The 23,864-nt window shown below is 39.8% G+C and overlaps 1 protein-coding gene across 4 annotated transcripts in view; it reads right to left on the reverse strand.

The window, feature by feature from the left end:
* Positions 1 to 23,864, reverse strand: part of TAFA4 (TAFA chemokine like family member 4) — a 74,938-nt gene that overhangs the window by 1,904 nt on the left and 49,170 nt on the right. For 3 of the 4 annotated variants that reach the window (XM_051627920.1, XM_051627922.1, XM_051627919.1), the window contains exons 5-6: positions 11,047 to 11,202; positions 3,566 to 3,649 (exon numbers count right to left, since the gene is read on the reverse strand). In XM_051627920.1, coding sequence (XP_051483880.1) covers positions 3,566 to 3,649; positions 11,047 to 11,202 — 240 coding nt within the window. Of the gene's footprint in view, positions 1 to 3,524; positions 3,650 to 11,046; positions 11,203 to 23,864 lie in introns of all 4 variants that reach the window. The other variant, XM_051627921.1, reaches the window with a different exon arrangement.

The raw sequence follows: 23,864 nt of genomic DNA on the forward strand, positions 1-23,864 counted from the left end.
GACTTAAAACTGATTAAAGGGCATTTCCTCTTTCTGTGTATAATTAATGTGTGGAAGTCATTGTCCCAACTAGTAGTGATCCCAGGGTCTTAGAAAGCTTTAAAAATTGATTAGAAATTTAAATGGTAATGAGATCATCTTTGCTACATAACATAGAAAAAATATGTAATACGAAATTAATCTCAACTCTCACATTTTAGACATAAGTCACCTATTAAATCAGAAGAATTTAATGTGTGTGTACATTTTCTATAATTGCCCACAAGGGTTTTGCTGTGTCTTTCTGATTTAAGTATCTCAGCACTGAGGCACAAAGGCTGCTGTATAGTTTGGACTCCTGGTCACAGTCAGATAAGACAGTTCATACAATCCTCTTTATCTAAAGTTTTAATAATGAACAGAATATGTGTCTTTTTGACTGAGCTGAGTTTGGGCAAATCTTTGGCTCATTTTTAAAAATAAAAAACAAAGTTATATCTTACTTACCTTTTCCCTTTAACAAGGGAAACTTTCTTTTTGTGATATTTTCCTTCCAGTTCAATATTGTCTGTGCTACAAGTTCTTGTTTAGACTCTGGAATTACCATTACTCATTATATTTGTACAATGACTATATGCTGGTAGCCAAAGAAAACCATCCACAAAGGCTGGCAAAATGCCTCCTGTAGATGCCAGGACAGATTCTGCAGCACAGCTTTTGCTGTCTAGCAAGCAGGCACTTCCATGTAAGCCTGTCATCCAGGGCTTCTTTAAGGTACAGGAGACAGAAGGAAGTACCTGTGGGAACATTCTTGTGGATGGACACAGGCAGGCTGTGAGATCACCCCTTTCTCCCCATGTGACTTTGGAGAACCCTAAACAACTGAACAATTCCTTGGATGGAAACATGCCTGCAGCTGGGCACAATGAATCCCACCCACAAAACCTTGGACAAATCATGTCCTTTCTCATTTGCACCAATAAAGAAGGCAAATTTCATTCTTTCACACTGATTCTCAAAAGGTACAATACTAACAGCTTACTACAGGAGTACAACTCAGTGTTAGTATGATGTCACTACTACTGAGCAGATAGCTCTGTTAAACCCCAGCCTCCAACAGCTACTCTTCAACATCCACTTCCTAAAAACACAGGTAAATGCATGGAAAAAAGCTTTTATGGGTCAAAATCAAAGTATTTAAAGCATAAAAGCAATTATTTCCCTGAATTATCCACACGTAAAACGCATACAGAAAATAATGGCAGAATTTATAGCACAGAGCAATTAAAAAGGGAGGGACTGAGGCTGCCCTTTAAGTAAGTCTGTCTGTTCCCTTCTCCAATGTGGTCAATCACTAGCTAAAAATTACAACTCTCTTGTGTTGTTTCAATATAAAGCTTCATCACTAACTTTGTTATTTGTACCTACATTCATATTGTTGCAGTGCCTCAAGATTCCAACCAAAATCAGGCTCTCCCTTATGCTGTTGCTAACCTCATGCACAAGAAAATACAGTCCTCCTACCTTAAAATGTTCAAATCTAAAAATAACACAGGACAGCAAAAGGAAAACAAAACAAAATCAAGAGTTCTCATGTCAGCAGTACAGTAGAACAACTCCCATCTAAGCACAAGTGCCAGGTGTTTGCTTATCCTTTCAATTACATGCCCCTCAAGAAGTCTCTGAATGAGATAAAAATCAGTGCAAAATGCATTAGTCCACATCCCAGAAAAGTAGAGGAAGAGTTTAACAAAACAGCATTTACACTCATGTTATTTCACTATGCCCTCTGTTAGACTCACACAAACTCACTAGAGTTGATGAATTTGCACAGGTCTAATAGCAGGCAGGACGATTTGTCCCACTCAAGCTTTATAAAGACATTTCTAAACTCATCAGAAGGCATGACCATATCCTGTAGTTTGCTGGTTGGAATATTTGTCATGGATAATAAAATAAATGATCCGTGCCAAATTTGCCCTTCTATTTGTAAACTTTCTCTGACTCAGGCTGCCCCTTTTCACTGTTTAAGAGCAAGAGTCATGAACACAGGCTACATCATTCCTGTGCTCAGTTGACCTCCATGAACTAAAAGACAACTGTTCATAGGAAAGAAAAGACAGATGCATTAATGAGGACTTGATGCCTCAGGCCTTCAGGCATCAACACCAACATAAAATTCTGTCTTCTGCCCTCTAGTATGCTTTGAAGGCATTAAGGATATTTAATCCCAGTTTACTCTTTTCCAGTAAGGCCCTTTTGGTAAAAATAAATACCAGCTCTCTTCTGGTATGTCCAGAGATGAAGTTGTCTTATTCAATATCTAGACTTACTTCACCAGTCTCACCCCTCAGTGTGATGCTGCAACATTACCCCTTATCTATATATGAGGAGTTAGAGGTCAGTGCCTGTGAAAAAATGTAAAGTCTGAGGGTGATGTACAGCTTGCAGTAAGTGCCTGCCCTTTACCTACACTGATTCCAGAGGGTGCAGGTCAAGTTTCAGGTATAGCATCCACCACAGAAGAACAGCAGGACCTAGGCACACTATAGACTGCATCATTGGATTTGAGAAATAATGTTGATTGGTCACAATTCCTCTGATCTTAAATACAAGAACGGGGGTTTTTCAGGCTGGTTGGCTTGGTCAGGTTTTTCCAGCAAGCCTGCCATCATGCAACACCTGTAGCTGGGCTTTGGACCACTAGTACCACACCACAGCTACCCAAATCATCTGATTTTCTCTTTCATCCAGCAATTAGCACAGTTTTCACTCCTTAAACAGCTGTTATTAAACATTTGGTGTCAGTATTTCTTATTAACTCGGACTGTAACCTGATCAACAACGTTCATTCCCAACTAGAAGAGGCTGTAAAGGGAAAAGCTAAGTGTATGTTTTTCCTTGCTACTGCCTGCTAAAGGCTCCAGGTTTATGATATATTTAGCCATGCACTTTGCTATGACTTGTTGAACTTCAATGCACTGAACTCATTTAAGATTGTTAAGCAGACAGAGGACACAATATTGTCACTCTGCTGGCCATTAATTAGGAAATAGGATGGCACAGCAAAGTTGTTAAAAAAAAAAATAAAAAATAATGGCTTGTAATTAGAAATTATCTGAAGCAGCCTGATCTCCAGTGGTGCTCAGCATCCCACAGTTCCCACTGACATCACTGCAGGTTCTCAACATCTTCCAAGACAGGCTGCTGCTTTCAAAAGCTAAAGAGCTTTCCAGTAGCACAGGAATTTAACTTTAGGTTACACTGGTAAAGACTTTGGATCCATGTCTGCAGATGGAAGCATTCATCCTGCAACACGATTACCCCTCTAGCACTGGTCACAATGAAAGAGTTTCTTTGCTTCCAGAAGACTGAAGCAGGGATAGTTCTGACCCAGCAGTTTCCTCTGAGAACAACTGCTTTAATCACCCCTTTCCAAAACCCTGAGGAGTCCAGTACAGGTGCTCACACCTGCAGGTGCAATGCAATGAGCAAGTGCTATCAGCAGACTGCCACCTTCAAATATAGGCCATCTCTGTACTTGCCTTTGTGGTTTTGACTTTATTTCCACTGCTGCAAGACCAACCTGAATAGTCTGGTAGCACTTTACAGTCTTCTCCATCCAAACAGGGGTTCATATGACACCACCACTTCTGCAGGACAATGGAAGCTGGAAAAAGAAATAGGAAAGAGAAACAGAATACAATCTTCTTTTTTTAAATACTATTTGTTTTAGTAGGGAGGTTGTCTTTGTGCTGTTTGATTGTATTATTACAAAAGGTTGAAACAAACAGTTATTGTTTTAATAGCTTATCACACTGACTGGTTTTGAGCTAAAAATGTGGCTAAAAAACTTCACCAGCACACAGAAGGGTAAATGTCATATGCAAATGGAGAAGACAGGCAAGCACCACAGACTCCAACATTTGCACTGACCTCTGGAAGAGCCTTTCTGTCCCCACTGACTACAAAGAGGACATGCCTTCTTCACTTACATTCTTCAGGCAACTACCTGCTCTGAGGCAGAATGAAACTAGGGATTCTTGTTTAACCTGGATACACATATGTGAGATGGGATGAAGCAATGCTAGTTTCTCCCTTCACTGAGTGAGAAAATAGAATTGCACAGAGATGTAAGCATGGGAGGTCTGACAGCAAATAGGGCAGATAGGAATGTGGAAACCACTGGCAAGCATTAGGTTATTAACTCAAAATTTACTTGCAGTTACACTGCCAGTTTTGAAGCATGTTTTGGAAGGCTAGAGTACTACACCTTAACTGTGCAAATCTCTTAGTTTTCTACCCTTAAGCCAATTTCCATTAATAAGACCATGCTTGTTATTTTTACAAATGTTTTAATGACTTTACAAAAATGCTGTTAACAACAGATACACTTTCCCACAAATATCTGGGAACATCTGCATGTATTTCACAGTTTTGCATTGTTCACGGGTTTCACCAAATACCAGAAAATTATTCTGAAATGTATCCGTTCACAATCTTACATAATCTAAATTGGATTTCAAAATAAAATATGGCCTAAACTGTTGATTTAGTTATTCCGCATTATGCTACGATGTGCACAAAATATTGAATTGCATGCTTTAAAAGATACCACATCCAAAAGAGATTAACACAAATAATTTAGTCTACTCCTTGTAATGCACTTTCTTCCTTTTAATTTCAAGGTAGATTCATACCTCTGCAGCCTTCACATGAGGGTGACAAGCAGGCAAGCTGACATCGAGACATTGCTGAAATGTTCATTCAATTACTTTTGTTCTGCACTTTCACTCTAAGCCTAGGTGCAAAGCACTAGGAAAAATATACTTCTGGGATACCAGTTAGGCTTTTATAAACTATTCTTTCAATCTCGTAAATTTATAACATAAATGCATTATTTCTTCCACCAATGGTTTGGATCTTAGCTCATTTGCATTGATGCTGACTGATTGTTGACAAAACAGATTAAACTTTATTGTGCTTCCTAGGAGGTGAGGGATTATCTTCACTCCAGACATATGGTCCAGTCATCTATTTCATCTCTCTACTACTTCCCAAATTTGTCTTGATTCCTAGACCAGATTTACTTCAGGTAAATATGAGCAAGTCTAGAAGGCAAATTCAAGAAGACTGAAGGCACGTGCAGAGGACCTCAAGCAAGCAGCAGATCCTGGCAGCAAGCTAGCTGTGTCTTCAGAGCTGTGCATCGAAGCCAGAGAGTCCTCCTGGGAGGCCTGGGCACCACAGTACCCAGCTCTGCCCAGTGCTGTTGTGAGCCTGGATAGTGAGATGCTGCAACTCTGCCTGCACTCTGACAGGTGAACATGCTTTCATCTGTTTAATGCTATCCTAGGAACCTCAGTTCAACTTCAGATGTTGAAAACCACCTCTCACTCTCCTGCAGGGATCTAGAATCTCTTGTGCCTCAGTTACCCTGATAACCCCTCAGATCCAACCTTTTTCACACTGCTTTGGGTGCAATCTGGTAACATCACAGAAAATACACCAAACATGGCAGGTTCACCTTATCCACACAACCTGCATCAACCTGCTCCTAATGCCTGATTAAAGAAAAAAAGGCATTAGGTGACTAGCCAAAAAGTGCAGCACAGGAGTGGGTTCACAAAGCATTCTTGACCAATTGTGCCCTTGCAACTTCCTGGTCCATGTGGAACTGAAGATTCTGCAACTGGCCCATCATCTCCACCAGTATGATTTTCCATTAAAACAAGCACAGATGTGAATGGGAAGCATTCATAAGTCCACCTGTAACTCAAACAAGATCCACAAACTCTTCAATAAATGGCATCTTTCACCTTCTCTTCATCTATTTAGACACTTCCATAGAAAATGACTCCTACCCTGTTGACTGATTTCTGTTCTGTGCAGATACCTCTCCTTGGAGTGAAGGCAACACTTTGAAACACTTAATACAGATCTCACACCATTAGCTTCCAGCAAGTCTACAACTATTTGCTGTAGCAACCCACTAATTCTTACACCCATTTTGTGTCTGATTTCTTTGTAGTTGTGAAGTCCACTCTGCTGAGCTGTATGTCCTAACTGGCTGTAGCTGTTTGTGTCCAACACACCCCTGAGATTAGTCCATTACATCTCTCCATCAGAGCTTTGGGTTCACCTTCACAGCTAGAGTTCTTTAACTGTTCTTGTCCTTGTAACCATTTCAGTCACTGAAGAATAGAATAGTTTCTTCTTCTTTTCAGATTCAGGCACTCTTGGAAAGGTTTCAACAGGTGACTTTAGTAAGAAATGAGAGCAGCTATTTCACTCTCATACACAATCACCCTCATGAAGGGAGACTGCTTTAGTTTGACATCAGGCAGCTGATTTGCTGGAAATCAGCCAGCAACTACCCAGAAACCCTGCCAAAAATAAATCTTCTGCTGACGTTACCCCACAGAGAACCTGATTCCATGGAAACAATCAGCTCTTAGAGAATAAAGGCAAAATATGTCAAAACATCATCTCACCTTGACCCACATTGTGCCCTCAGTTGTGTTTGGTTACACAGTGTCTTACAAACCAGTCTGGAACAGGTGAAGAAAGAAACTTCTTCCATTGCCATTTCTTCTGACAAACAATCTCAGCATGAAACACACACCCTTTGTTTTCTTCCTCTTTCCACCTCTTGTGTTGTGCTTTCTTCTCCTACATTAAAGCACCTATTAGCAACCATCATTTTCTTCCTGTGCAGGTATTGAATGTGCTGCAACCCAGTAACTTTCAATCTTCTGCCTGAGTAAGTCCAGCCAATTGAACTTCTTCAGTTTTGCACCACGATGCATTTGTCTTTATTAACGTAGTTATTTCAAACAGGTTCAACTTCCTGTGAGTAGGACCTGGCCATGTGACTGCCTTAGGCTTGTCATCATCACTTCTCTGACCCACCAGCTGAAATCCATACATGATTTTGTCAGGAAAGATTCTGTATTTGCTTTCGGGTCACTGCTGGAAGTGTTGTGGAGTGTCCTGGAAGGTGCATGCCTCCCACTGGTGGCTTTGCAGGGAGATGTGGTTTTGAGCTGTGCTGGGTAAGTGCCCCTGAGCATTGCACACAATGGCATATGGCTCATAATCAAATACCTTCCAACAAATAACTCTTGTACCCTCAGATGTATTTATTAACCAAATCTTTAGCTGAGTAAATTATACATTATCTTCCAAGGTAACTTGGAAAACATGAGCTTACATAAGCAGAAATTGTATTAGTCTTGAAAACTCCTCAGGAAATGAAATCAGTTGTGCCTGACAAATCTCTTTCCAGAAAGCCACAAAAACTCTTACCCTTTCAAAGCTGACACAACTCTAGTGCTCTCCTAGAATACCCCAAGTATCCTGAAATACATTTTTAATTACAATAATTGACCAGAGAGCTGTTAACCAGCTTGTTAGGACTCCAAATTACACAGGGTCAGAATTTAAAAATGAAGAAGAAACAAACAGACAAAAAGTTTAATCCCAGTAGATGCTGGTTAGCACCTTCTTTAGTTAATAGTAAGTTAGAAAGTACCTCCCCATCCTGTTTCTTACCAAAAGGAGCACTGTGATACTGATCCACCTCAGCACTGACAATATCAAAATGTTATGCATTATGGACCAACTTACTATTTATTTCTAATGTGTTCTTTACTTGAACAAGCAAATTCATATTGTCTTTAGTCCAGAAAAATACAGGTGTCTTTCCTACTCTGCTGGATTAAGATTTCTTCCATAAGTTTTCATTTCACTATTCATTTTCCTGTATGTTTCCTGTTTGTTTGTTTTTTTCCCCCTTTGAACACTGACCCAGCATTAGCATCCTTTTAAATTCTCACGTATTCTGAAATTCATTCAAAAACCATGGGAGGGAAATCTCAGCTACTTCTCCTTTTATCTATTTGTTATGTATTGATTTTCTGCTTTCTTGTTTATATATGCCCTCTTCCCTGGAACCCAGATGGGCTTTCAGCCAAAAATTGCCCTTTTTTTCATTGAGGCGCTTTGGCCCTACAGAAAATTCTTAAAACAATTATTTATTCCCATTCACATTTTTTTCCAATTTGAGTGTTTCCTCCTCATAAATTCTAGGACTAATAGAATTGCCTGCACGGCAGATTATTTGGCTAGTGATGATTTACTTACAGGCTTTTAAAGCATTTAGCTAAGATAACTATTTTACAGACAAATTTATTAATCTTTTATCTTCTTGGCAGTAGCTGTTAAGACAAGCTGGAGGTACTTACTCAAGGATGTTTATTTCCATAAAGAAAATGGGTATAAACAAAATCTCATGACTGCTTTACATGTAATTTAGTCATTGACAGAAGAATGGGTTGACCTTTGCTAAGCAAAATTTTCCATTGCTGCAGTCAAGTAGAAGAGCTACAACTCAAGGTAGGGTCCACAGGCTGTGGTATGTCCTCTCTGCATATTTAAAGAGTTTCTTTCACACACTCTGCTTTTTTCTGAGTTTAATGGCTCAATTTATCTACAGCAACATTTCTCAAAGGATCAGACGGGCCTGTGCTTGGAAGCTCAAATAACCCCCAAGAAAATGAGGTGTGCATATGTACACAAGAACTAGGCTTGTTGTGTTTTTTTTGTTTGTTTGCCAGTGCTTGTCAGTAGCTTTCACAGCTAAGTTCAAATGCACAAATGACAGAGTTCCTTGTTGGATTCATCCAAAGTGCAATTGAAAGTAAATGTGTTATCATGGGGAAAAGATAAACAATATCTTGACCCAAAGATTTCTTGCCCTGTACTCTCATCTAGGCTATAACAAGTGATTTTACTGTGCTTATAAAAATGCTAGGAAGATCTCAGTCTATAATAAACATCAATCTTCACCTTCATATCCTTCTTTTTAAATAAAGTACCTTGACTTCTCCTACAACCAGTATCTAATGCTCCCAAGATTAAAGGTGTTGAAGAAATTCATTACCCTGCATAAACATTAGATAGGCCTCACAGCAGTATTACTGCACAACATGGAACAAGGCTGATCCATGGCAGTCAAGGCACTTAAGACTTTCACTTTCTGTATCTTCAAGATTTAACTCGCTTTTGCTTTCCTTCCTGCAACACTTCAACTCCTTTTCCTTGGAATTCACCCAGATATCTATTATTTCTTCTGTAACAACAAAGTGCTTAATCTCCTCCTTAGCACGTATCACCAGAAAAAACATCACTTCTACTTGTAGGTGTATGGCTGAATAGAGTCATGCAAACATCCATTCTGACTTGTCTCAAGAAGGGGACCTTTCTGAAATGTTGGTACTGGGAATACTGGTTCTGTCATAAAAACCACTGAGCACTAGCCTACTTCTACCAAGAATTCCAGTAGGTAAAAGCAACTGTCTGTGCATGAGGAAAAATTGTATAGTGTGACACAACAGGTAGGCAGTACTTGCTGGACACATCATGAATGTGAACTACATTGCTGTTTCGTTTTGCCCAAACACAGTTTAGCACATAAGTAATTTGAGAGTTGTCAGTCACTGGAACAAGCTTCCCAGGTAAGTAGTCATGGCATCAGGGTGGTCAGAGCTCAAGGAGCATCTGGACGATGCTCTTAATCATATGATTTAATTTTAGGTTGTCCTGCAAGAAGCGGGAAGTTGGACTCGATGATCTTTATGGGTCTCTTCCAACTTGAGAGATTCTATGATTCTACAAATTGAGGTAGGAACTATAGGTACCAACCACCAGAGACAATTGCTGTCCAGATGTAAATGATAACTACTACTGGATAAGGTCTGAAGTTCAAACAAAATAGTTTCAAAGACTACTAAAAGCCAATTGCTCTATGAAACCTTTTATTTTACTTAGAAAAGCAACTCTTTGCTTTGGGCATGTCTTTCCCTTTAAGCTCAGGGCAAAATATAGGCAAATTAAACAGCCCTGCATTCAGTGAAAAGGTGCTGAAAAAAAAAAAAAAATTAAATGTCTATATGAGACTGAAATATTCAAATTCAAAACAAACTCTTTCTGGTTTCCACAATGTAGAAGTCTACTGAGAGATATGTCTAGAATGGGAGAAAACATGTCTAATTCTGAGGTTAAGGAAAGATAGTTTCTGTGCTACAGTAACTGAATAACACTGACTGTAGTCCCATACGCTTGCAAAAATAAGCATGTTAAAGGATTACCCTAAGGGGTGGGGGGGAATCAAAGGCTTCCACTTTAGAAACCAAAATCCTATATTCATAATATTTTGTCATATTTAATTTCAACTATACCCAAAATAAAAACAGCTACTAAATTCTTTCAGCAACTATTTGCATTGACAAACTGAATGAAGCTTCTATGGCATCATGCATTTATATCTTTCTATCATGGAAAGACAGTGTCACCTTTGCAATCCTTAAGAGAGCTTAAAACAATGCCTGACTTTTACTAGCTGTGATTTGTAAAAGTATTTCTGCTGTTTGATGTGTCACATAAAAATACAAAGTACTTCTGATTTAACAAATTGCACAGTTAAAGTTGATTGTGTTCCTGAATTACAAGGTATGAAAAGATTAAGCTCTGGTCTCCAAACTCTGATGTAATTGGGGTTACAATACATGAAATGGAATAGGCATGGGGCATCATTATAGCACTGATGTCCAGCAATAGGAGCATTAGGCACAAAAAATGGTAAAAGATCCATCTAGAGAGCAGTTCTCAAAATCAGATGGCCCAGGACAGTATGTATGTCCAAGCTTAGGGGTGCATTTATTACCCAGAGACTTTTTAGACAAGCTGCTAAGCCTAAAGACAACTGGAAGGGTTAATAGATAAGCTTATGCTGCTTTCAGACTAGTTTTAAAGGAGAATTATTCTGTGGAAAAAAAACTTAAGAAGTTTTATTGGCACAGCCACGAAATGGACGAGTACATATATTAAGAGGATTAATTACACCCAGATTTATGCACAGACTCATTATCATCAACGCACAGAGATGCTTCCAAAATTAACAAAAGGAAGGATAATGCTTTTGAGGCAGTGGGAAGTCAAACAGTCAAGGAGACTAAACTTCTCAAACAATCTTAACGAACCAGGATTGAGCAGGACACTGCTTACCTTCCACACACGAGGGCTGAGCCCTTGTGGTACCAGCCACCTGCCCAGGGAAGCAGGAGCACTTGACTGTTTGCGACCGCTCCTCAATCCGGTTCTTGTTGCAGCACCGATGCACTGCCACAACTTCACACGTCCCTTGCTTGACTTGGTGCTGGCCTAATAATTTGCAGAGACAAGTAATGGAGAGCAAAACAAAACATCAGTGCATAAAGAAAAAGCCAGCTGGCACAGTCCTACAAGATACTGAATCTCTTAAGCACCAGTTTAAATCCCGAGAAGATGAAGGGGCAAAGTACCTTGTCGGATCTGGCTTATTCCCCAAGTTTGTCCTATTCTTACTAATAAAAACTAGTTCATCATAACAAGTCAATTTTTCAGTTTAACTTCCCTGTCCCTTCCAAAGCCATTGGGAGAAAAGTAGATTGGAATAGTCAGATGGATTAAACAAGAGGACACGCAGAGCCAGAGCACACTCCTCCTTCCTTTCACTTCCTGTCTTGCATTAGGTTTTGTATTTAATTCTTTCCCTTCATAAATGGACACAACTGACAGAACTGTATTTAATGCAAGCGAGACTTATCTTAAGTAGTGGGAAAAGTTTTCAGCATAAAAACTTGTAAGCACTGCTCACCATGCCTGTAACTGCAGGTATGCTAAAAACAACATGGGCTGAAGAGCCATCACACATGTCACGTTTTGTCAAAAAAGAAAAAAAAACAAAACGAACAAACAAAACAGAAAACAACAAAACCCAAACCCCAGCTGTATGGATTTCTTTACTTCACTCCCAGCCCATACTGAAGAAACCTGTGACAAATACTCTGTCCTATTGTTTTCCTCTCGAGTGCCTTTCCTCACAACTCACTGTCATTTCCTTGCCCCTGCCTTCACATTTCAGCTCCACTGCTCCTTGCACCAAACCACTTTCCTCCACTGACAAACTTCCTGTCTGCCTTGCCTAAAAAGCCTAAAACCCCCTTTCTCAGAAACCCCACTTCACAAAACCCCTCTCCTGTTTGTGCAAGTCATTTCCATGTCCTCACTTTCCTGAACAGCCTTCAAGAGCTTCATCTTGCTTTTGTCTGGTCTTATTTAGTGTAGAGCCTTGGATGGCACTTATCAGTGTTTGTAAAGCACCTTGTAAATTAACAGCACTACAGAGCAGGATGGGTTTTGTAATAACTGAGCTAGACAGAGAGACAATGCTGAGAACAATAAAAATGTTCAACATCAAAGCAGTACAAGCTCCTTATTTGAGAAGATAATATAGTGCAGATACTGGTGTATGCAATATCAAAGGTACAACAGACTAAAGAAAAGAAAGGAAGGTGAAGGAGAGCTTCTTCAGAAGCAGACAGTCTTCCAAGTCCTTCAAGCTCTGTTTCAGTTTGTTTTTTCTCCTACAGGATCTGTTACTAATACCAGACACAGGACTTAGAGACAACACCTTGATGCCTGATGCAATGTGGCCAGGCTAATGCCCTTCTAGCTGAAACCTTCCTGAGCAATTAAGTTCACTGTTCTTTTTGGGAAGACATTTTTGAGTTGATGAAGAGGGAAATCTTCACCTTCAAAAGAGTTAGCAATGCAATTTAGGCTCCTAAGGGAGTTTTCCAAAAAAACAAAAAGGAGAGTATTCAGTTATATATACACATAACTTTTTACAATGTTGTCTTGGCAATGTTCCTTTGCTGCCTGTGTTTTGGTTTCACAAGTATTCCAAGCTGACTTTTGTTGCCAAATTTGTATTCACAACAACCTCAGTGGACAACAGACTATGTACATGCAGCCCTGGAAAAGAAATTTAGTCTTCTACTTCCGACTCAACATGTAAAAAGAAATTATATATACAGAGCTGGTTTTTGGTTTGGTTTTGATTTTGTTTTTTTCCCTGAGGAAAAGGCCACACTGTACTTTTAAGCAAAATATGCTACAGCAGAAAAATGGTCATATTGGAAAAATGTTGAAGACAGCATAAAAGTATCTTACATCAAAACTACAACAAGTTTATTGGCAGACTGAATTTTCGTGAAAGTGCCAAATACCATACCATGATAAACATGAAAAAAATGATAAAAGCTACCAGCTTATAGGGCAGTAGCTTCTCTGTAAGTCAACATGGAAAACAAATACACAAACAGAGGAATTAAACTGGCTGTGCCACTTCGTTCCAAAGTATTGCTCTACAAAACACCTCGTGTGACAATGTTTGAAGATAAGAAGCAGCTGGCCAGAGGTTCTGACAGAAAAGATTTTGTAAAATGAGGTTGTTCATTTAAGAGAGTTTATTTATTTATTAGTTCTACAGCCCGAGTCAAAACTCTTTGAAGTAAACAGGGAAAATTTCCCTTAGGTTTTTACAGTGCTTACAGGGGTGGTCCTGCACTCACTGGAGTCAACAGCAAAATTCCTGTTGACTTCAGGAGAGCAAGGTCACAGTCCAGACTGTCTCTTGAGAATGAGATTTTATAAGGGAGGGAAGAAAAAGCAAAAATTTGGAACTGCTCAGGCTACATACTTGAGTTTTCCATGTTTCTCATTTGAAAGACTAAGTGGCCAGGTCTTCTTTTTAATTAAAGTCATTATTCACCAGATATCAGATGCCAAGATAAGAGTAGAAGCCATTTTTTCAGAAGGTACTTCATAAGGATGGACTAGATCCAGCTTCAACAATCAATATGTAGCTGAAAAAAATGTCTGTTTTCAAGCCCAAATCCTGCTTCCCTTAGGTGAACAGTCCTGTTAAGTCAATAACAAAATAAATCAAATAGGTTGGTCCAAAGCATACAGCCCAGGAAACCTGGGGCTCACTTTCAATTATCTTGTTTGAATTTTCAAGCAGTGACTGTGCTCCCCTCAAGTGCCAGGATTCAACAGGCACACAGATGTTTGGAGAAGGTAAAATTAAGTTACCACATGAATGCATCCTTTGGCTTAGTAGCTGATTTACTATACAATTACTCACGATTCTCAGCTACACAAAAGGGTAAGAGAAGGTGTCCCCTCTTCATCTGCTGGCAGTGGCAGGATGCTAAGGTTTGGAAGTCTTGCAGCCATGCAAAGAAAGACAGTGTTTTCCTCCCTTGTCCCTAGTGCACAGCTCTAAGGACTATAACAGTGAAAGGTACTAAAAAGCCAAAGACATTTGCATGCATCACTGGCATTAATTGGATTACCCTAATAGTCTTTCCCCTCCTACATATTCACATCTATATTTCCTCCTGCTTGTTCACGCACATCTTAACACTGTTCTGTTGAATAACATACACATTCTTCCTAATATTCAGACACATCTATGAACAGCTGCTGAACAAATGCTAAGCTAACCTTCTGTCCCTTTTTTGTCAGTGTTCAGCAATCTAGAGGACAAGCACTCAGCTTGAGCAGAATGGCAGAAACTCACAATGTCTTAAAAACCAACCATCAATTCAGTCTATTCTCTACCTAGACCTACTGAAACCCGTTGTATCTACATTCAGATGCCCAAAGGCAGCAAAAGAAATAATAAAAGAATACTCTCCTGAACATTCTGATCTCCATCTTGTACTAGATAAACCTTCAGGTCAGGTTTGAAGTACGTTTCAGGTACAGCTGAGAATGTAATGGCAGAAAAACTCACTAACAGCCTTCAAATATTTTATAATCAATGGAGTCTCAGGAAACCAAGGCACTAGAGGAGCAGGGACTAAAGAATTTTTAAAATGTGAAGATCACAGTAAGTTATTTCTACACGAGACACACGAGGAAAGGCATTTCCAGAACAACTGTAATGATAGATAGGGAGAAAGCCAGGCTCTGGAGAGCAAAGCCCCTTTGGGCTCACTTATAAAAAGCCCATAAATTCATAGCTGTAAACCTATTCAGATCTGCAACCTAAGGGCTGTCAATATTTGCAGTTGAAATTCACTTACATCTTCACATTTAAATAAGAAAATTCTCTATGGAGAGATAAATTTCATCAGCAACAGTACCAGAGAAAGGTTCCTGCCATAGGACACCTCTTGCATACCAAAAATGGGATGTCTGCCAGCCAGGCACTATGGAGGACAGAGGATGAATGTTGAAAACCATAGGGCTCTGGGTTATCCCTGATCAGGAGGTGGGCACATGTGCTGCTCTCATATTCCAATTTCTTTACAGCTTAGATTCCCTAGAAATAGCAATGCTACTCGAGTTCACTAAGGACACTTTCCCTGTCTCTCCATACAGGGTCCATACATAACAGGATAGGACTTGCTAATGGAGTGAGCTCCAGGACATTCCCTGTTATGAATTTTGCTGCTTTTCATACTGAGGTACCTATGGCTAATAACAGCCCTCAGATGCCCACATCCAGAATGCCTTCTCAGTCCTCATGAACTGGCCACATGCAGACTCTCTGACCATTTCTTTATTATCGTGGGCTTTCCAGCCTGGAAGCTGGCAGACTATGTAGAGCTGCTAGGCAACCTTCACAGTTTTCAGAGAAGTCAGTCATCATCTCTGAACAACAAGAAAGTACAAGCTAGGAAGTTTTAGACTTGCACATGACAAGCCAGCACAAGTATTGTGAGTAGAGTTGACCAAGTAACCACCACTGAACTGCTTATTCTCAGTTTAATACATTTTTCAACTAACACACTTGACAAGACCTGATCTTCACTTTCTTCTTAGAAGGGGGCAGATATGCAATTAATGCTTCTAAAACTCTTTGAAATCCTCAAACGAACAGAGTGAAATACAATTATTATTAATAAAATATCAAACATAACAGTGATATACCTCAAAACTACCAGGAAAATATCAAAGAAAGAGGAAGGCTTTCAGAAACTTGCTGTCCATGCCCATCTTATCTCTGGCTAATGCTAATCACTCCCAAGGAATATTCTTTCCTTGCCATATACATGCAGGCAGCATGTCTTTCTCTGAAATCCTGAAGAACTCCCTCTTTTTCTAATTTCTTAGCTAAGAAACATATGGGAAAGATACATTTAAAGGGAGGTTTTATTCCTGTTTCATAACCTGTCCTCTTTGATGAAGAAAGCAACGAGTACTGTGGAGAACAGCACATCTAGACAGTAGGACAATACAACCCTAGCTCAGCACATTCTTCAGTAAGGCTCAAAACCAGCAAGCTTGGTCTGCACAAAACCAACTGCATCATTTATTTAAAGGGTAAGAGGATGTCTGTCAATAGGGAGATGAATGGCTATGGAACTTAATATTGCAGCCAACAGCAAGAGGAGCAAGTGAGTTCAGAAATCAGCACTGATGCTGCTTGGAAGAGGGAAGCACTCTAAAAAGCTCAGTGCAAGTTGATCATCTGTTCCACCTTCATCTCTTGCTGGCTTTTGCTTACAAATGCAGGAACACACAGAAGAACACACCCAGATGCAAATATTATTAAAAAACCCCACGTATATTACAGGAAACAACATTTGCTGTTTTTCACACTGTTTTACCAAATATATTTATGAGAACTTTCCAGCTCATCAAGTGTTTTCTTAAGGGAAAAGGGGAGAAAGGGTGTTTCTAAAGATGACACTGCTTCTCAAGAGAAGCTGAAAGTCACTTGGGAGGTAAAATTAACACACCATCTTCTAGGCTGAGATTTTCAGCAGAGCTTTCCTGTACTAACATGCCATCAGCTACTGCATTTTTTCATAGTGAGGTCCTGACTTAGATGCTCTCCTTCCTCAAGGATATACAATATTTATATTTACGTATATATTTTCTCTTAAATTGTCTTTGTAAATACAACTCAGTCCAGTCTCACTACTAAAGTTCTACCTTTTGACTTGTTGGCAGTAAGGTACTGTTCAGAGATAGTCCAGAACTACCACAAAGAGCCAGTTCAGCCTGCCTGTGGATACATAGGCAAGATACGTCTTCCCATAATGACCTGCCCATGATAATAGGGAAAGTATGATGTAGCACACACACCAAAAAAAAACCCCACCAAACCAGAACAAGGAACCCAGCTTGCTATCCATTACTCTCACATTTATCAAACACAGTGATATTGTGACTACCAGGGCTAATATTTGTTAGAAAGCAAACAAGCAAAGAGGCAGTGATCTCCCAGATGAAAGAATTGAGGTTGATGCTCACACAACGTGCAGGTTTCCAGCCAGAGTTTCTCACAGTCCATGAAGTTATGGCCTTTGTTTCAGTCAAGACACTTGTGCTTCATCAGTCATGGAAGGCAGTAGTATGGCATGTGCAAAATCAGAGTCAGCCTTTTAACTGGATAACCAGGGAATCATCACTGAACAACTCGAACTTACTTGGGGCAAAAAGAGACAACCTGAGGAAAACAACCACTCCCAAAATAAGCAAGAAGTTTGTACCCTAGGAGTACAGTAGATCTAGAAGTGCATTTGGAAAGAAAAAAAAAAAAAAAAAAAGTTGAGTGATCTCAAACTCTGATAATGAGTCCAAAAAGTTAATGAAAACAAAAGCACAACCTTTCAGTGCAGGTGGAGGAACACGCTGACACAGCTGGAGTGAATCATGTAATACAGTGAATTCTTTGGAGAGTGTCAGAGGTCACATCCATATGGAGATTAAAGTCTCCTGGAATAAGTAGCATAGGTGACCTTAGATCAGACAGAAGCACTGAGACTTCTCCAAGGAATGAAGCATTATATCTGCGTGGTCGATAAATCAAAACAGACAAGACCAAAGTAAGTGCTGCAGATGGGGCAGGGAGGAGGGAAAAGTTGCTGAAGAAAGGTGGATGAAGAGTGACCTGGAAGCAAAAACAAATTAAAACATGAGCCTCTCTACCTGCTGGGGTGCTATGCTGAAGTTAATCAATGAGGACGGCCTTTCATCCAAGCAGGAATTGTCATCCTGCTTCAAGCACACAGATCACTTGTACAAATGAAATCTAAGAGCATAGAGCTTCATAAAGTACCTCTGAGTAAAGTGGTGCTGATCATTTCCTGTGGGAAACTTTCTACTGTGTGGCTATTTTAGTTGAGCTAGAGAAGAAAATACAAGGGAAAGATTTGGTTTTCCATCATATCTTGTAGCAAATGAGCAACATTTTGCTCAGTAATATAGAAGTATTTCCCACATGTCCCATTAACATTCACTCTCACTATTACACACAGACCACTCTTTCTCTCATTTGTTCCTTCCTTCACAAATTTATAATGAGAGAAAGGGAAAAAGAATAAAACCAGTTCCCTAAAGAGATTTCTACTTGCCTGAAGCAAGCAGGTACACGCATCCATATGGGCCAGACTTACAGTTATTCACCAGTTTGTAAGCAAAAATTAAATTTTATGCCCCAGTTTTGAGGGCTGATGGCCTCTAAAAATAGTCACTCTTGCTACAGGAAAGGAAAAGTAGCACACCTGGAGCCACAAGTTGGGAAGGACTATCCACCCAAATCCATAACTAGCTGTCCATTGATGTCAGAAGCCATCCTGACCCAGACATCATCAATGCAGCCCTACCTGGGTCCAGGTGAGCTTGCTGTCCCCAGGAGCCTGCTGCCATGTGCAGCTGCCCACCAAACTAACTCAGTACTGTGCTTGGACAATTTTTTACTGCACGTTCCTGGCACGCCAGAAGTGCCTGTAGTATTATTCTAAACTTCAAGAAAGAGAAAAAGAAAAAAACTGTGCCCTTCTGAGCATTCCTCCATCACTTGAAATATCAAATGACCATTCTGGGCTTGGCTGTAGAAAAAAAAATGTTTGTAATCTACTAAATACCAGAGGTATTTTTTTTTATCACGTTGAAAGTTATTCATCAAACAAGAATGATATTTGTTTAGAGAATATGAAACAGCAGTTGTCAGCTAAGTCATTAGGCTCTGCAGATTAAATAAATGGCAGTTGCTAGAAAACAAAGTAGCTGCTTGGGAAAGAAGCATTTTCTTCATTTCAAGTGAAAAGCGAATCTTTATTCTCATGTCCAATTATAACGGGTAAAACTGAGGAGGGCAACCAAGGGAACTTGTACTCTGCTCCATTTCAGTGTTCAAAACAGCTCAAACCTAAAAGGTGCAAAGAGCTTCGCTTTTCTGTGTTTTGGTTTTTTTTAAATGCAAAGATGTGTTTCCCTCCTTTAATGAAATTACATTTATTAGCCTGCAAAGTAACAGGACTGTGCCTGAATTTGGCAGCTAGAGGCAGACAAATGAATAATTATTCATTAGTTAACCCCCATTTGAGAATCTGCTCAAGAAAAGTCCAGGCATAACTGTTGCCATTAGAAGATGTGGTTTATGAGCATGTTGCTGGTTGTCTCATCTGACAGTCTGAATTGAAAAGCCTGACTTTGGCAGCAAATCTCTCTTTCCGTTAATTGGTCTGTGTTTATTAAAACCATGCAGAAGTATTTGCTGATACTAGAAGAACTGGAATGGCATTTCATTGTTGAAGTGAGATGACGTTTTCATGCGATAGGCAAACCAGGCAAATGGAATTTCGAGGAACGTTACAAGCAATCAGATCTGTTAATGCACTGGGCACCAGGCCACCAGCTCCTCAGCTGGTCTTTAATCCTCGGAAAAGCCCCTATGTCTTGATCACCACTGATTAATTATTTTCAGAGTTTGCCTCATTTTATATCAGGTTTTATCTTGCTGTAATGGTTATCTTGGGTTTATTCCGATGGAATGGGCAAGCAAAGCATCGCAGCTCTTCAAGTCCAAGATCCAGCTGCCAGTGAAGCAACAACAGGTCATAAAACTGAACTGCACAAATGTAATTTTAATTCTGACTGGGATGAGAACTTAAAGGGTTTCAGCATGTGCAGACTGCATCCAGCCTGGCTGAACAGCTAATTGCACTTCAGCTATTTTAACAGTTATATCCATAAGTGCAAAGCGTAAGTGAGGTTTCCTGAATGCCAACTGGACTTTTTTTTTGGTCAGTATTATTGAATAAAGGGTTTTTGTTCTTAGATGGAAAAAATAACCCTTCAGAGTTCCCACCGTTTAATGCTACACTGTAACAATGAAAGAGACAACAAAAAATATGGCCACAATAAAATAAAATGAGAATCAGAACCTGCTAACGATCTCCCATAGGCCCGCATTATGAGTCATGACCCTGACTTATACAGCTAACAATAAAATAATAATTTTAAAGGTCAGAATTCAGAAGTTGTGAGGGTCTGTATATTTCCTATCTCCTACTGATGACTTTTTTTAAAAGGTTTACCATTTATTCTCTTCTAGGTTCTGCAGATCTTTTGAGCCTCTCGACTTTCACTTTTCAATCTTCCCTACCTAAGAAGAAAGGTGAAAATCTAGAATTTTGACACGCCAGTTGCAGGCTGTAGCCCAAGCAAATCCCAGAGAGGTGCAGCTTGGAGAGCCATATTTAGAGATCTGTGTTCAATAACCAGGTACATGCACAAATGGGCGCTGCCACAACATATCCTGTGCTGATCTTTTCCCGTATTTCCTCCACGTTATTTATATTATTAAGTCTATGATCTCATGCAGCAAAAAGGCCCTTTTGCAGTCAGTATGCTGCCTGTTCTACCCAAATATGGCTTTTGTAATTTGGCCACTAGCAACAACAAAAACATTTCGTCCAGGCTAACAATGTGGGTTGCTATGAAAAATGCATCATATGAATCAGGAACAATGGAATGTTAACGGACCCTTTTTCAGAAATGGAAGAACTAGAGGTTAAGACATTCTTTCCCTATTCCATAGGTCTCCTTCCAAGCACCCAAGAACCCAAGCCTTCTTCCTTTCTTATTAAAATGGACAGTCCTTAACAGTGACTAGGCAGATTTTCCATTTGAATTAAGCTTAAAGTGAAAAATTAAAATATACTTTTGTAAGTGGCACAGAAGCCACTGTATCCTCCAACCTGTATAACAGGAACAGATGGGAGAGCAACATCAAAAGTCTCCCTCCACATCACATCTTAACTTTGACAGAAAGAGACTACATCTCTGGGAGAAAGTCCGACAGTTTAATCCTTGAACCATATTCAAGCCTCACTGTCATCCCTCAAAGGACTAAAAAGGCTCCTGACTCTTGCAGATTATTGTATTTGGAACGTGCTTTTCTACCATAAGATGGAAATTTGCTCTCTGGTAACTGAGTGCATTCATTCTGTGATATAGCAGCTGCAACAACAGCACTTTTTATACCTGTGAGTAGCAACAGTCCCAGGCTTAGTGCCAGGACACTTGACAAAGCATATTTGGATTGGAGGCTCAACGGAGGTAAAATGGAAGGGGAAGTGTCAGATTCCCAAGGGCTTGTAGATGTCCAGTGCTTATGTTGGCAACAAAATCTATTTGAAATCAATGCAAATGAGATGTTTAAATAACAGGAAGACACTTGGACACTTTTCTAGATCTTGGCAAAAAAAAAAAAACAACAACCAGCAGGTGAGCCAGAAAAGAGGACATACCTCACTCCCTACAGAAGAGAGGGATTGCCCTTTTTAGTGGGAACACTTGTCACAACTGGGCAAGCTGCAGAAACACTGTAGTGAAATTGTCTTTCCAAAGTATCCCAGGTAGCTTGTCAGATTTGACAAACATTCATTTTGCCAGAAAACAACAGACTTCTTCACCTGGTGAATTTTCCCTTAGCCCTAATGAGACTATCAGCAAACGCAGAGAGGAATTAACGTAGTCATTAAGGAGGCAGAGCATAAAAAATGAGCCACAGGAAAGGTCAGAGCAACAAGGGTGAATGAAGAAAAGCACGAGCCCTGTCACAACCAGTGCAGATGTGAAGGAAACAACCAAGGGAGAGAAGCAGATGTTCCTGTTAAAGCTGTGCAAATTTGTGCTGCTTTCAAGGATAATGGAGCAGCCACAAGTGGGGCAGGAAAGGGCAGGCCATTAACTTAGACAAAGCTGGTTAGTCTCCCCCAAGAGCCATTGACTTTAACATCAATGCTCCACCATCTCCCCTGTCTGAGTAAGATTAAAAGTGACCTGGTAAAGTTGTCATTAGTTCCACTATTTTCCACAAAGATGGCAATCTAATGAAAATGTTTGGGTTTTTCCTCTTGCAGTGTGCATGTTACAAAGCTCTGAAAATGTTCTTTCTGATCATGTTCTCCAAGAATAAAAGTCAAATCAACAGTTGCACTGCTTATTTTCCTTACCTTTAAAAACTGTGTTAAAGTAACTCATTGAAAATGTTTCTGCTCATGTGGTTGGCTTTTCTTGATCTTAGAAGATGCATTGCCTCACTGACAAGATGAATTGTCAGAGTGGCTACTAACTTCAAAAGTCTGTGGACACTGCCAGATTACATATGGTGTCCTTCTGGTCCTTCCTTCAACTTAGTGTCTCATCAGGAACACAGTGAGAAGGACCAACAGGTATTGCTCATTATAGCTGTTCTGCAAAGCAGTAGCAGCTTCATAAAGGCAGATTGCTCTGCAAGCCCCACTGCCTGAAGCTCCTGGGAACCCACAAAAAGGTCAGTTTAATCTGTGGTGAATCACACCAGCAGAAATCAGCAACGATTGCGTTAGAGCAGCATTAAAGAGCTTGAAGCCCTTTGCAGCCTGTACAACACACTTGCACACTGCCTGAATAGGCCATGGAAAAAGGCTTCTCTTCTGCTCATGCCCGTTCAACCCCTGTTATTTTCAGAGCTTTCTAGGACTCTTTCTAGGACTCTGTGTTATCGGAGTGCCTCTCTCACATTATTCTTCGATAACCCTCCCCTTTCAACATGAGCTACTCTAATGCCTCCCTCTGCTGACATCCCTCTGGTGCCCACAGCAGAGGACTCATGTCTGACAGCATTATTGCTGCCCAGTAGGTAGTTCTCAGCAGCAGTGAAAGTGGCCAGAATCACACTGATCTTGCCCAGCTGGCTCAATACAAGGAAACAGCAGAAATTCTGTCTCCTCTCTGGACAACAGGGAAGGGGACAGTCAGGAAGAAAACCACAGCCACACAGTTTTTCTAAGGTGGGTGTGTGCTTACTAACAGCCTCAAGATCTCCAGCTAATTTCACACTAACCACCTCTCTGATGGCACTTCCAAACACTACCAAGCAGATCTGGATTAGAAACAGTGAAAGGCTCTGTATCTCATTACTAATCCATCGAGGTTTCCTGTTCTCATGTGATTGAATCTTGTAATTATTTACAAGTGTCTCTTTCGAGCACAAGAAATTAGATCACTTTATAGCAACCTTTGGAGCATGCAAACCTGACTATTTGAGATTAAGCAATACAATTAAAGTATTTGTTTCTGCACGACCACCTCCATGAAGAGAACTCAATTGTCAACACCCTGACAGTCCTGGCTAGTCCAGTTTAATTCTACCTTGGCAAGCACAATATTTCAGTAAAATAATTCACATGCCTGGACTGGCATGCCATAACTTCTTTAATGAAGCAGTCTGGATTTTGTTATGCAAAAAATACCTACATTTCTGTATTAATAAAAAATAAAAAATCCATGTTTTGCTTTAAAAATATTACAAAATCTTGTAAGGCAACAGGCAGGGCATTACTCAGAATGAAAATGCTGACAAATAAATGGCTTTTCAAAAGTCCTTTTCTCCCTTTACATATGATTTATTGCCTGCAAACTTCCTGGTTAAATATTTCTAACCAAGTCATTTAGCTTTTACTCATCTATTACAAATGAAATAAGATGAAATTTTAATTGAGGTCTCCAACAAGTTGCTTCTGAGAATGTAAAAATGGCAGTACAGAAGTAAAGGCAAAATTTCCTTTTGCTTTTGGGCAAAGGTTAAAGGAGAGGCAAGAGAGGAGGAAGATTTAAAAGATTCTAGAATGAGTATAAAATAGTTATTTGGTTTAAAACAGTAAAATGCAGTGAAAAGCACATTCTCTGTGAATGACTGCTTGTGA

This window comes from Apus apus, chromosome 9 (genome assembly GCF_020740795.1).
Source record: "Apus apus isolate bApuApu2 chromosome 9, bApuApu2.pri.cur, whole genome shotgun sequence".
NCBI lineage: Eukaryota > Metazoa > Chordata > Aves > Apodiformes > Apodidae > Apus > Apus apus.